This window comes from Diadema setosum, chromosome 1 (genome assembly GCF_964275005.1).
Source record: "Diadema setosum chromosome 1, eeDiaSeto1, whole genome shotgun sequence".
NCBI lineage: Eukaryota > Metazoa > Echinodermata > Echinoidea > Diadematoida > Diadematidae > Diadema > Diadema setosum.
Window position 1 is genome coordinate 25,262,944 of NC_092685.1, and position 14,766 is coordinate 25,277,709.

The 14,766-nt window shown below is 38.4% G+C and overlaps 1 protein-coding gene across 1 annotated transcript; it reads left to right on the forward strand.

Moving 5' to 3' along the window:
* The first annotated feature begins 460 nt into the window (after positions 1 to 460).
* LOC140227895 (uncharacterized) lies at positions 461 to 14,522 on the forward strand. Its single transcript, XM_072308312.1, has 7 exons — positions 461 to 469; positions 928 to 979; positions 5,422 to 5,708; positions 6,418 to 6,934; positions 9,781 to 9,809; positions 11,660 to 11,794; positions 14,401 to 14,522. The coding sequence occupies exons 1-7, from the start codon at positions 461 to 463 to the stop codon at positions 14,464 to 14,466; spliced, it is 1,095 nt and encodes a 364-aa protein (XP_072164413.1). The 3' UTR covers positions 14,467 to 14,522.
* The last annotated feature ends 244 nt before the right edge of the window (positions 14,523 to 14,766 follow it).

Genomic DNA, 14,766 nt, shown 5'->3' on the forward strand with positions numbered 1-14,766 from the left:
TCATTGTTTCCTGTTAAACCAAAAATAAATAACTTACCCTTATATCAAACCATACATTATTTAATATTGAAATTCACATGTCTGCAACCGAGAGAAGACATCCGAGGCGTATGAAATTCAATCTAATAATACATGTGTCTCTTTCCTGAAAATTATTATATATCAACTAAATTATTAAATGCTGATGATGTTTCAATTTGTCAATTCATCTCTCATCAATGCTTTATAAATAAGTTTTGATGTTATATCCTTTGTATAATATACATGTATCTCATTCTGCAAATAAAATTCATTTTTACGTATCCATGATTTAATATTTTTCCGCACCCTTCCTCGCCCTTATGGAGCATTTGGCTTGCCATATACATGTAAATGGATGCACTTGTCGGCGGCGGAGAGACAGGATATGTGATGGTCTGTCTCTTCTTTTGCATGTGATGCAGCTACTGTCCTGCATGCGATGCCGCCGGTTTGTATACCAGCGCCAGTGCAGTGTGATGGTGTGGCACCGAGGAGCACTCAGAGTCATATCCCGTACTCAATCAAGCCACACAACTAGTAGAAATCTAGTGGAAGATACATGAATGTGTGTGAGCGTACTGAGATTTCGAATTTATTTGTCTGATTGTCTCCCGGTGTCCAAAACTTTCGAAGTGTTTACGACTTTTGTGACGGAGTGCCAGTTTAGTTAAATAAAGAGGTGGATACTAGTGTACAGTGCAGTGCAGTACATGTATCATCATCACTACACGTACCCGTGGGCCGTTCGTTAACTTGTTAGACCACCACTCTACCTACGGGTGGGTACGTGGGGATACACGACGACGGTGTCACTGTCAGTCATCAGCTCAGTAACGTACAACATACTAGGACCTACCGGTAGTCGCAACAACTGGTGGTCATACGGCAAGCGAGCAATCGAGCTAGTGCGTGGATGCCCAGCTAGCTAGACCTAGTATAAACTACTTGACGTTGACAGGTACGTATACATACATCCGCTTTATTTTTTTTTTCCAGCCTCGTCACTATCGTGGTGCACGAGAACAGATATTAATATTATTAGGAAATAGGAAACTGCAGTGTCAAGTGATGCTGGTAACAGCAGAGAAGAAATGCATAATGCTAGTGGGTAGTGCGGTTAATTCTGAGTTCTCAGCTGACACTGTCACTAGTGTCAGTGACAGAGCTGCTCTGTCACTGACACTAGTGACAGTGTCAGCTGATACCCCTTTCATAAACTCATCCTCCTATTATCCGCATAAGAATAATGCGGACAATTCAATAAAAAATGCGTTCACAAACTCTGAAAATAATCCGCATTATTTTTACGAGCGCCCGTCCTGAAAAAGGCGGATAATCATCATGGTGACTGCACACGTCCCTCCTGCGGGAAAGACAGGTGACGTTTGACCGCACCCCGGCAATTATCCGCATTATTTGGGTTTGCGTTCATAAACTCAAAATCTGGTCCCGATGCTGCTATTATGCGGATAATAGAAGGGTCGAAATAATGCGCATTATTCTATCCCCGCTCCGGTTTTACGACCAAATGTTGCGGATATTATCCGCATTATTGAGTTTATGAAAGGGGTATGAGTAACAGACGCCTACGACTCGAGTACATGATGTAGGCCTATACTGTCATTGTCTAATCGTGGATGGAGTGGTGGAGTATAATAACTAGGGTAGGCTATCAATTGATCATACCGCGAGATAACTATACACAGCCCAGTCGCCGCTGTACATACGTAGCGCGACAGGGCTGTACCAACGAAGCTCCAAACACGAAGAGGGTCCAACGATAGCATGCGATCGGATTGAATTTTGATACATTAGATCATTTTTTTGTCACTTCAAACTCATCTGACGAACAAAATGATAATGAGACTTCATATCTATGCTATGAATATTGAAATTTAGATTTGATAACTTACCTAAAATGATGGTTATATGCAGCATGTGTGAACGGTTCACGAACGGTACATCGTCTTTCACGCCAGGCCATTTCCAATATCCGGGAGGTCACATGATCTGAATGCCCTTTCAAAAGGTCGCGCTGTCGACCGTGCTGCTACACCAACACTCAAGCAGCGCATCGCACGCACGCAAAAGATTTCCGCAGAGATCAAGGCGCCATTTTGAATTCTGCAACGATGAACCCTGACGGTGTTAGGGAATCCGCCAGAAAGTATAATTTTTTGGTTCCACGGACTTATCACGAGGGCTCTCAATGGACTTACGAACCTTCTGTAATACAAGCATGCACTTAAGGTGAGTAACGTTTGGTAACGTGTACATTGTTTATAAAGAACGTATAAATTTTCATAAGTTTTGTAGTTGTGTTGTGGTTCCCCACTTTGTAGGTGCCCGCTCGTTGGTCAGACGCTGTATTCGCGTAGCGTATTAACAGCGTCTGGTCGGGCTAAACGCGAGAAACAAGGTGCAAGTGAAGTGGGTTGATGTCTGACAATCTAATTCATCATGCCGCCGTGGTGCATAGTGTGACATAAAAAACAAAACAAAAACGGGCATGACATTGCTGTCATTTGTTTGTTACAGGTGTATTAAACTTTACTATTATGTATAGGCTGTGTCAAAAGCAAGGAGTGTATGCAGCACAGTGTAGTGTATCAACACGAAGCGACAGCGGCTGCACGACATTGTCATTTTCAGTGGTGGGTGTACGTTTCCTTCATGAATATCTTTAAAATTGTAGAAAACTAAAATATAAGGAATCCCTATAGTCTATGATTATTCATTCAATAATCGGTATGCGATTTTTTTTTTTAAAATTACGTCAAAAACCCACCGAAATCCGTTATTAAAATCAGGTCTGTAAGCGTCCGTATTGCTTCACTCCTCATCTTTTGCGTGTTATTTGAATGGCAATCACTCTCGTATATCTACAACGTGGCAAGTCGGAAAAGTTCATGACCTTGTTGGAGCGGAAGTGACCCATGAAAAGGTCAAATCATGAGAGCAGCACGCACGGAAGTACATGTATGTAGCAAACGACAAGCTTTACGTAACACACAAAACGCATGGGCGTACGTAAAATGCTACCATGGTACTTCCGGTTGAGCATTTGTGGTAGTTCATTGATTTTGTGAATCATCGCACGATCTACTCCGAAAAATTCAACAATAAGGTCTGGATACCAACAAAACACCAAATTCAACTCGACCATCAGCAAAATACAATGTAGGTGAGTGGTAAAAATCATCTTGTTGGTAAAATCAAACAAAATAAAAGACATTTTAATGTGATTTTGCCGTCAAAAGCGATGGTCGTATACAACGTAAAACACCAGTAGATGTCAGACTGGGGGGTGCTTCGCACAGCAGTCTGGTCAGGCTAAGTGTAGTGTAGTTTGTGCCGACACCTGACCTGCAATGTAAATTTATGCACATTGTCAATGTAAAGTCCCACCCCACTTCACCTGGACATGGGTGCGTCATGGTCGTTTTGGGGATAACCAATACATGCTTTTTGATTCATCCCTCGTTCACTTTTTTGGTGGACAAAACATTGAAAGTGATGCACACCTCCATCACAAATATGACAGACATCCCTGGTTAATTGATGCACACCAGAGTCAAAATTTTGATGCACATGTTATATGCGTAAATACGGAAACTAATTTTGAATGTCTTTTATTCAAGCATTTACATTTTTCTTTTGGTTTGTTAACATAATTTGTAAAAGTTCCAGTTTCCCTTACCCTGTACGTACAAGTCACTCTGCCACAACGATAATCCATATTCTGTGTAATCCATACATGCCAGTGTGTGTGTGTGTTTGTTGCTTGGTTGAATTGAATACATGTAGTTTATGTTCGATAAAGGAATCATGGTGTCTTTTACAAGCAGAAAACAAACAACTGTTGATCATGAAATAGACTAAATTAGTACTGTACGAGCTGAAATTTTCACCTACAGATATTTTCGCGAATTGCTACTTGGAGGACATTTTCGTGTGTTGTTAATTTCGCGGTTGTGAGGGTCTAACTGAACTTAGTTATTCGCGAGTTGTTATTTTCGCGGTTCAAAGAAGATTTGCGAAATTCGCGAAAATAAAACCACCGCGAAAATTTCAGCTCGTACAGTAATCAGAACAACTTCACGGTTCAGGGATAATTAAAATTTTTTTGAATTTTGAGAAGTATCATGCAGTTTTGCTGAACATGAAACCACAAGAAGCTTTCAGCTTTGAGATTGTTGAGAAGCTGTCACAAACACACACACACATACACACACACACACACACACACACACACACACACACACACACACACACACACAACAAGGTGCAGCAGTGTGTTACTATCCCTTACTACTGTACCAATACTGTGTACCATACATTTTTAGTACATGTGTGAATGCGTGGTACACATAGCTGAGCCTGTTATATGTCCCAAGACAGAAATTTATTTCTGTAAAGAAATAAAGAAAACACAATCGGCTTGATGTTGCTTAAATTTCGATAATGTACACTTTGTCCAGAGATTTGCGCCAGATCATTACTGCCAGTCCACACTGCAGTATGAGATGTGCTGCTTGCCTGTCGAAAAGAAAACTTACTTACTGTACAAATTTCGATGGAGATGATTTCAAGGCAGTTACAATGTGAATTTTGCAGCACTGTTACTAGTGTTAGAAAGTCAGCAAAATACTCCTAGATTGTTAGTATTAGACTTTATGAAGTTGTAGGAATTCACTAGTACAAGGAATAATTTAATTTTCCCATGAAGACAGCAGAATGGAGAGCTCAGGAAATTGCCAGAGTTTCATGAGTTTCACAGTATCATCTAAAATGAAAGTGCAGGCCACTCCAAAAGCAAAGAGGTCCCAATAAAAAATGAAAAAAAAAATGGTTTCAGTAATCAAAACAGACAGAAGTTTGATAATGGTTGTTCTGATATATGTACTCAAATGTTTGTTCATCTGTTCTTTATAACTTTGCTAATTTTCACTCATCACAGATTTCCCAGATGGATAAATTTTCCTTTAAATGTGTCTGGAAGTGTACTAACAGTGCATTCATTTCATGATCAAGAGTAATAATAATAGTCAGTTCTTAGAAACGCATAATACCATACAAATAGTCTCTATGCGTGTACAAAATAATGAAACCAAATCTATCACATATTTCTCTAATTCAAACATGTAATCAACAATTGTCAAAAAGGTGAGTTTTTAACACAGATTTGAATTTATCAAAATCTGTAATGCATCTAACACTGAGAGGGAGATTATTCCATAATGAGGGTGCCATTTTTCCAAAAGACCTATCACCATATGTCTTAGATTTGACACTTATTTCAGAGAGGAGTAATGACCCCCTTGAAACAAAATAATACAAATGCATAAACCTTGTGATTTATGTACTTGAAACTTGAAATCGTTTTCTTTGTACTTTTAGGGTACATGTGTAAGTGTGTGTTGACAGACCCCCTGGTCTCTGCTTGCTGTGCAAGACACAAAAATATGGAGAAGACGGTGTGGTTGCCCTTGGCGCCTCTGCTTGTGCTCTATTTAATGGCCATGGTTGGGAACAGTGTTGCAGCACCAATGTCAACTGACATGGACATGATGTCTACAGTGTTTGTGACTGAAACTGAACTTGTGAATTTGAGCACCGTCACAGCACCATCACCCAGCAAAGAGAATCAGAAAAATAATTCCAAACTTGCAAGTCCAGCAGTGCAGGTATGTACATTGTATTCCTACCTGATCTTGACTAATGAGGGATGCTTGTATTTGGATATAAAGTGCATGGACAGCCAGAACTTAATAGTAGAAATGCAACTCACATGACTTCACACAACACAAAATTCTGCTTAACTGAAAGTGTGCTTTAGTTGACCTATATCCTGTTTTGACTGATCTTATTTTGCTGTTACATGCATTGGAATCATGCCCAGTATCAAGACACTGAAATAAATTGTGTACAGATTGATGATGATTGCTGTATGTTTTTTTAGCAATTTACCAATGTGGTACTCTCATGAATGAACAGAGTAGGCATCTTTATGTCATCAAAAGGTCAAATATTTATGACAACTCTGCTCTAAAGGACAGTATTTAGGAAACATTTCCATTTTGTGTGACCTTTTAAAGCTTCTCACTGATTGCTAGCACTCTGTGTATCAAAACTCAGTGCACCTTAGCCTGATTTATTGTCTCCATTTGTGTTGCCATGATTAAATGAGATCATCAAATATTGTTCATTTAGCTTGTATACCAAGGTACACTGTATTTTACCTTTTTTGAAAACTTGCCCAAAGATACTGGTGACAGATCATGAGAGTGTCGGAATGAAACCCATTATAATTGTTATCTGTTTCCATCAGCCCCCTTTATTCCATTATTTTCTACAATGTTGATATGTTATTCATAATGCACTTGTACCCTGCAGAGTGACATGACTCCAGAGTCAACCACAGTGGAACAGACTGCACAACAGTCGACTCTGCCATCAACCCAGCCTGCAGCAGAGTCCACCGGAAGCCCTCGGTCACAAAGCTCGAAAGACGGTCTGAGTACCTCCTCTTCGCCAAGTAGTGAAAGGACAATGACACCGTCCACATCAGTTTCCACTTCATCAGCTGTATCCTCACAGCAACCACCTACTACAAAGGCATCCACAACATCAGCCAGGCACTCAACGGGAGAACCGGTGGAGGGAGTGTTGTCATCATCAGCAAAGACCCTTACTCAAAACCCATTGTCATCGTCCGCAAGCACCAGACAAGCAACGGCAGGAGCAAGCACAGGACAACCTTTGACACAACCCACGACACGGCATCAATCCACATTACCGCATCAATTTACCACATCGCCACAGAGGGAGATATCTGCTACTGCGACAGCAGGTGCAGTGCTGACATCTCTAAAGAAGACAACTGCACCGAATAGCCGTCCAACAGCTTCAAGTGAGTATATTATGGCCATTGTTATTTGTGTGTGTGTGTTTGTATGTATTTTCTTTTACAGTGCACTCCCCTTATAATGAACACGGTTTCATAACAAAATTCCAGTTACAACGGGGCCATAACATTTTTTGCCGTATGTTTTTTTATTGTTTATTTGTTTGGTTATAACGAAATTTCGATATAACGAAAGAAAACTGCTAGTCTTGAGGACTTTGTCATTTATAACTGGAGTCTGCTGTACGTTTGTATCTGCAACCCAAATTATTTGCTCTTTTCATTGCTATTTAAGATTTATTAAACTTTTGTTACAGAAAACAGCACAAGAACAAGTGGTAGCAACAAGAATAAGTGGTAGCAAAGGTGTATTCTTTGCAGCTAACACATGTGGAGATCGGAGTGTGCATGCTACTGCTATGTATTGTCTGGCTTTGATAGTCCAAACATGTAGTGGAAAAGCTTTGCACACTATTTATCTGACAGGGCAAACACCAACTTACAGATAAGAGCATTCTAGAGTGTACTGAATAATGATCATGTCTACTCCGGTAGTTCTCATTTAGCATGGTACATCGGCAAAGAGGAAAGGTTCTTTGAAACGTTGTACCTTGTATTATGCTCTAGCTTACATTGACAGAGACTTAACCTCCTTTTGCCACCAAATTTGATAATTCTTCATATCAACTGCGATCCAATTGTAATTTCACATGAATTGCTGCCATGATAACCATAGAGTATGTTTTGATTGTAATGTTGTGTTTTGTGAATTAACTGATTTATTTCATCATACAAAAATTCGTGTTCAGTCCAATTTATTTTTCACTTCTTTCCATTGAAAGATTTAAGGCATATCACAAGCCAGGATTGATAATAATGTCTGAATATTTTAGTGTTTCAATTCTTATAGAATTTTTGAAAGGAATCTACATGTCTGATCTTTGTACCTTTTTAGTTCATATCATCCTGGTGGAGTTTCATATAGATATGAATATTTAATGTTTGTCATACATTGTAGAACATATCGAGTGTGGTAAATGTCCTTGATCATTATTTCATTCATGTGCTACACTGCACTTTTTTTGTTTTGGGGGGGGGGGTAATACATGGATTTCTATGGTATGTACACTGTATGAAAACATTGCAATATTGTATGTTTCTTTAAGCAATTGTAAATGTGAGTCAAAATACATTGTAGATGAACAGATTTTGACCAGACCTATCTGCAGCTTGTCCTTGCTTTCCAATTTGGTTACATAATCAATAGACATCACATTGAGATTTAAGATATTTATATCTTGACTTCATATTGGTCATGACTCAAAGGATTAGGTGCCAGGTCAAAAAGGGCAGAAATAACTGTGTATCTGGGAATGAGCAGTGTGTAAAAATAATACCATTTTCTAGTCCTTTGATCTGAGCTTGATTATGATCATTGGCGTTAGTGTCTTGAGAGAGCGTGTTGCTGTCAAAAAGAATGATCATCTTTTATTCAGTTGAACTTGAAGAAATACAGATGTATCAAATAGCAGACTTTGCTTCGTATGTGCAGTCAAGACTGGATACAGGTATATTTATTAGCAAGCAAGGATGGTTTTAAGCACGTGAGAATAAACGTTTTTGCTTTCAGCATGGTTAACCCTCAGTGGAAGTCCACCCTGAATAATTAGTTTGTGTTAATGGAAGCAGAAAAAGAAGAGGAACAGGACAATGGAAGTTAGGCAAATGGAAGATGAGCTCTCATGCTATATTACAAAGTTGTCAAATTTCTGTTTCAGTGGTCACATCATCAAAATTTCATTTCATTTTTTTTTAATCTTTGAATGAGAATGTGGTCAAAATTGCATTGCCCTATTCTCATTTTTCTGGTTCTTTTCAACGAACTTATTTCCAGGGTGGACTTCGCCAATTAAAGTGTCTGTGCTCAAACTGCTATTGGCTTTGTGTACAGACATGTTGCCAATAGTACTGACATGGTTAGGCTAACAGAGGTACAGTAATCTCTTGTCTGTTATGAAAGCTCTTTCAGAAAAATCTATTTCATTCTTTAGAAAGCATGTATATTACTGATTTCTGGCAAATCATAAAATTTCATGGGATGAAATGCCTTTTGACCAGAACTGAAAAATGCTTCCATTTAGGGCCTGATGCAAGGATAAACTAAATGTACATGTACACTATATTATGTAATGGACATTTTAGCAGTTAATCATTATCTGGGGGTTCATAGCAACTTTGTTGTGTGCTTGGAAGAATGACAAAAACGCATGGGAGGAGCCTAGAAGAATGATGCAAACGCATGTGAAGCCAAAGTATATTACGTGCCTCTTGTGTATTCTTGTCATTATTTTGGGCACATTTTATACTCCTCGCATGCATTTGCATTGTTCTTCTGGGCACATAATGATTTGGATTGAAATCTGTTACTGTATACGCCGAATATTTCGCAAGGTTTTTATCTTCCCGAATTTCGCGAGTCAGCTGCTATTTGCAAAATTAAAATCATCCGAAACTATTGACTCTAATGCCGATATGAATGTGACGTACGCGTATACATTTCTCCGTTCAGTACAGGACTCCCCGATTGCAAATTTAACCACTCACGAAATTGTCGGGAAGTCCCGATTCGCGAAAATTTATACTCGCAAAATATATGGCATATACAGTAATCTGTCTTGCAGATATTGTTCGAGACATCACAATTGATCTCTTTCCCTCTTTTTTTCTCTCTGTTTGCTTTTGCACTACCCATCTGTCTGTCTCTGTGCCGTTATCTGTTTGTGTATCTTTCTATTTTTTCCTGTCCTTCATAATTTCCTTCTCTTCTTTTTTTTACCTATGCTTAAAAACAGGTGGAGATTGGTCTATCCTTGGAATCACAGTAAGTATGGTTGCTCAAAATTGTGAGAGTGAAGGAAATAGTTTGATACATGTAGATGTCCTGATCATCATATTTGTCACTCATGTCCAAGTGCTTTAGAATCTTTGAAGCATTCTACTAAAGAATGGAATCAATGTTCAAAAAATATGTATAAAAATATTAGTTCAGGGTCCCATTATAAATCCATTATTGCATATCCTATAGTGGATTCAAGTAGTTAAGCAATTTGAATCCAGCAATTAAATAATGTAGTGCATGTACACATGTACTGCACATAATACATGAATTGAAGATATACATGTTCTGATTGTGCAGGGTTCGAAATTGGCGATGGTCCGTTGGCCATTGGCCACCCGAAATCACGTCGGACTAGCTAAAAATCGAAAAATTCTGAAGTTACTAGTCCGTCTGGCTAGCCAAAATATTGCTTCAGTGTCAAATTTGATTCTAAGTAGTCCGCCTGGCTAGTTAAAAAAAAGTTAAGTGCGACCCCTGTTGTGTGTATGATCATGATGAGATGTGATTCAGTAGAGATGATGTGATCTTACTCAGGTAGACCTGATGTATCAGCCATCTTTTCCTATTGCATGCATATCATTATCTTGTGTCTAAATAGCTATCTTGAAGAAACATACTGTGAACCTAACCCATCAGCTAATCAGCAATTGTCACAATTACCTCTGAACCACAGACTTGTAAAAACATGGACGTAATCTTTTAGAATTAGAGGAGCATTTGATTACAGCCAAGTGAAAAAGTGGTAATTTACAAATAAGTGCTTCATGAATGGCTTTTGTTAATTTGGTTTACAAGACTACACATTTTCTCCAGTTTCTCAAATATCTCATTTACAAGTCAATTTCCAGAGAAGGTCTTATGTAACCTTTCAGACCTCAGACCTGCACATGCTCAGATTGTAGCAGAACTGAATGATACACAATGTCTGCTGCTTATATATCAGAATTAATCATATAAATCTCATTTGATGAATCCTCAATTCTGATTGGTTGAAATAGGGGGGCATAAATGCAGGCCCTCTGAGCATGCTCTCTGAGTCATTGCATGGAGTTGAGATTTCTCTGGGCAATGATATTAACAATGCTTCAAAAAGCGGTCCATATGATCAGTAGACGTTGAAGAACAGTCTATCTGCATGAAGGGTAATTTCATCCCCTATCAAAATTCTCTATCCCTGTTTGCCAGCCCTTTCCCCCTGCGCCATTTATTGTAAATGACAATCGTGTGTGAGCCCCGGAGAACATCACATGCATTAATGAGTTGCAGGGGCAGGAAGTCACATTATCATAGCGTGTGTGTACATGTATGCATGTGAAAGTTTGTGTGTGTGTGTGTGTGTGTGTGTGTTTATGTGTATGTGTATGTGTGTGTGTGTATGTGTGTGTGTGCGTTTATGTGTATGTGTTCGTGTACAGCTGCTGGATCGGCAAGGTTGGTAAAATTATGAATTGATAAAATCGGCCTGCCCCCCATCAAATGCAAACATCAAAGCTCAGCTGCAGTTAATTAGACTTGGGGATGCAGATGGAACATAGTACACTAGAAATGTTGGCAGCTGTGAATATTGACAAATTTTGTGCTGCACATGAGTGTAACTTGGCTTGGCGGATTGTTCTAAGAGTTCTTTACGTCATGACATCTGCTGTGTAGTTCCATTTTCAATGTTAGCATCCCTCCAGTATGCCTGCTTTTTAAGAATGAATAGATATGTTCTGGTGGATGGTAGATGGTGAACTATTCACTGAGCGGGTGATAAATGAAGTATGGTTCATTGTTTGATAATGCACTGATTTGTTGTTGTTGTTTTCTCTCTCTCTCTTTCGACTTGACAGAAAAACAGCTTTACAGGCAAGATTCTACTACCGATAGCAATTGGGATCTTATTCTCTGTAGTTATCATAGCTGTGGCATACGCATACTGTTCTCGGAAAAGGAAAACGAGGACGGGAAAGACACATGGAAATGGGGTAAGCAGGTGGATGCCTATCCTTTTTTTTTTGACAAATTTTGTAAATAGAATATGTCAGTGATTCATTGTTTGTCAGGAAGTGTCAACAAATTATAAAGTACATCCAAAACAAACATCCATTACTACCCCAGATGATAGAATGCAGACATCAATGTTTACAAGGACAAAAGTGATGTACAGCTATAACAACAATGGGGGAAAATATCAAAGAACAGAGAAGAATAAAAAGTCAAACTCCAGCATAGGAATATAGTTTCCTTTTCTGTTTCCTGTTTGTGTTGGCAAACATGACACTTTCTTCAGTACATGTAGCCAGGAACAATATTGTCTTTTGACAAGGAAATAATTGTCAGATCAGGAAGGAAGCTGGTTGTGAGTTGACAACAGACACTAGTGATTCAAATGATATTGCATACACTCATTGTTGTATTCATTAAACCTGTGGAAGTGAAAGATTTTTGTCACTAATGAGTTTTCACAGCGCGGGATATTATTGACACAAACAACAGAAACATGAAATCTGCGTTAAACAGCATCAAAGTGCATGATGCTTGTGCTGAGGGCTTAGAGCGGATTTTCCTTGTTCAGAAAAGGAAAAACTTTGTTTTATGAAATAACACAAATTTATGACATGGTCATGTCAAACTTGGACATGATATGACAAATGATCTCATCAACATGGAAGAGATTTTACAGAAAATTAGACAAAGTTTAGAGAAATCATGATGCCATTCAAGAACTTCACTGGTGACACAATATCTTGAGCAAAGGAATTTTTCAGTGCATTTCCTCAAATTTTGATACATGCTTGCGACAATGACAATGAAGCAATTGGGTCTGTTAAGGCCATATTCTTACACATTGCTTGCTAGTCATAGTGGCATGGAAACGATGGAGTTGAAAAATGTAAGATTCGGCCATGAAATTTGGTGCACAAGTATCACTTTGATATGCTTTGACTTCATAAACATTTCAATGTTCATTTAGGACAGACATAAGGCTTTTAGAGCCTAAAGTATAAAAGTTTTCCCTGGTATTTTACAAAGTTTTTGAGAAATACTTGTTTGTATGCTCCTTTCTAAATTCCTCACAATGTACTGAGTTGTTAAACAATATGTACATGAATGATGGGGGGGGGGGGGGGGGTTGGGTCTCACACAAGCCAGAAGAGTTAGCAATTAATTACCCAGCATGTTAAGTAAACACCCCCTCCCCCTGTGGAAAAAAATGCACCTGTTTGCATTTCATCTTGAGACATACATTCCTGTCACATTAACCCATTGAGGATGGACTGATTCTGCTTTCACGCATTTCGCATAGATACACCTGCCCAAGTATTCTTGGGATTAGTCTTCGACAAGTTAAAGTGTAACCACTGGTAAAAGTGATGCTGTATGTGGCATCGACAGTTTCTGCTTTGATTCAGGCTCATCTGTTTGATGTAAATGACATATTGCTTTGTATCGAAGCATGTCGTTATCTACAGTGAGATCTCAATGGGGAGGATACATATCAATGTCACTTTTTTTTTCATTGTGAAGCATACATTTGTGCATGGAAGCATGAAGGAAATCATGCACGTTCGGGTCAATACAAATTTTCCACAAGGACCCTCACAAGGTACATATAGTCAATACTTAGCTGACGTATGTCTAGCTTGCTGAATGATCTCGTTTTTTTCAACCTGTTTCTTCTTGTTGCCCTAAATCCATATTTCTCTGTTGTAGTATATTTTATCTATCTTTCCTTGCAGTCAATTATGCCATCTTTAAGGGTCATGAGACTTCATAACTGGCATGCCCTGCTGTCTAATGTCCATGTTATGTTGATTTGATGCTGTTTTACCCCATGTTGACAATGAAAACGCAAGACTTGCATTGTTCTGAGAGCACAACATAATATGAAGTTTCATGGCAATTGAAATTCTCATGCTACAGTGGAGAAAGCATTATGTAATCAATGTAACTTAAATAAACAGGAATGCTGTTTCTGTGATGAAATAGTCAAGATTCATCCTGTGGGGGGGGGGGGGGGGGGAAATGAAGTCTGAAAAGGTCCTTAACATTCTCATAACTGCCAGCTACTAGTAAAATTCAGTAAATTTTAATACTGTTAGTACTGTTTGGCATTGTAAAATTCTGCGCTTTATTTAAAAAAATAATAATAATAATACATAGGCTATGTACTTCTTTGCAAAACAATCCACTATTATGTCGGCAACTATGCATTCGTGGTGTAGTATGTCCAGGGCCCCGTCTTATAAACACTTGTGGTTGATTCAAATCAATCACAACTTTACGATTAAATGCAAATCCATCTTATAAAAAAGTTATGATTGAAATTAAGACGGAGAACTGCAATCAATCAATCACAGGTTGGGATTGATTGCAGCTTGCAAGAGATTTGTGATTGATTGATTTCTATCACAAGTTTTATAAGACAGGGCCCAGTTTGTTAAAAAGTGTCCCCTTTACATTTGTTTGGCTTGACCCGTCAAGTCTACGTGAGCATGGAGTGTAATGCCAAAAAATGTATCAATGTATCTCTGGTTTTCCTTTTTATAACATTCTCTATCCCTTTCTTTTCTCACCTTTGTCTAACCAGGTACATGACATGACAAGTATGGACAGAGTTATGCTTCTAGCGGACAGTTCGGAGGATGAATTTTGATCAGGAAATACCCTCTTTAAGATGAAGGTAGTCATATGTATAGAATTGCAATTTTCTATGTGTTTTTTTTTTCTTTTTGCTTAGTGATGCTGTAAAGTTGATTTTTTTTTTTTATACTTTTAAGAGATTGAATATAGTATATGTATGTATGAATGTGCTTGTGTATTCCAGCTCATCTCTTCAATACCTGCTTCTAGAGAGCTGTGTGTTTTTAATAGTGCACAGAAAAAAAAAAAAAGAATAGGTTCTCAAATGATTGGCTGATATAACAAGAGTTGTCTTCCAAGTTTATTTTATTTA

What these genes read in the sequence shown, in the direction of transcription:
- LOC140227895 (XM_072308312.1), top strand. An exon ending in TAGCCGTCCAACAGCTTCAA is followed by an intron (nt 6,935 to 9,780) that starts GTGAGTATATTA and finishes GCTTAAAAACAG; the next exon opens with GTGGAGATTGGTCTATCCTT. An exon ending in GGTCTATCCTTGGAATCACA is followed by an intron (nt 9,810 to 11,659) that starts GTAAGTATGGTT and finishes TCGACTTGACAG; the next exon opens with AAAAACAGCTTTACAGGCAA.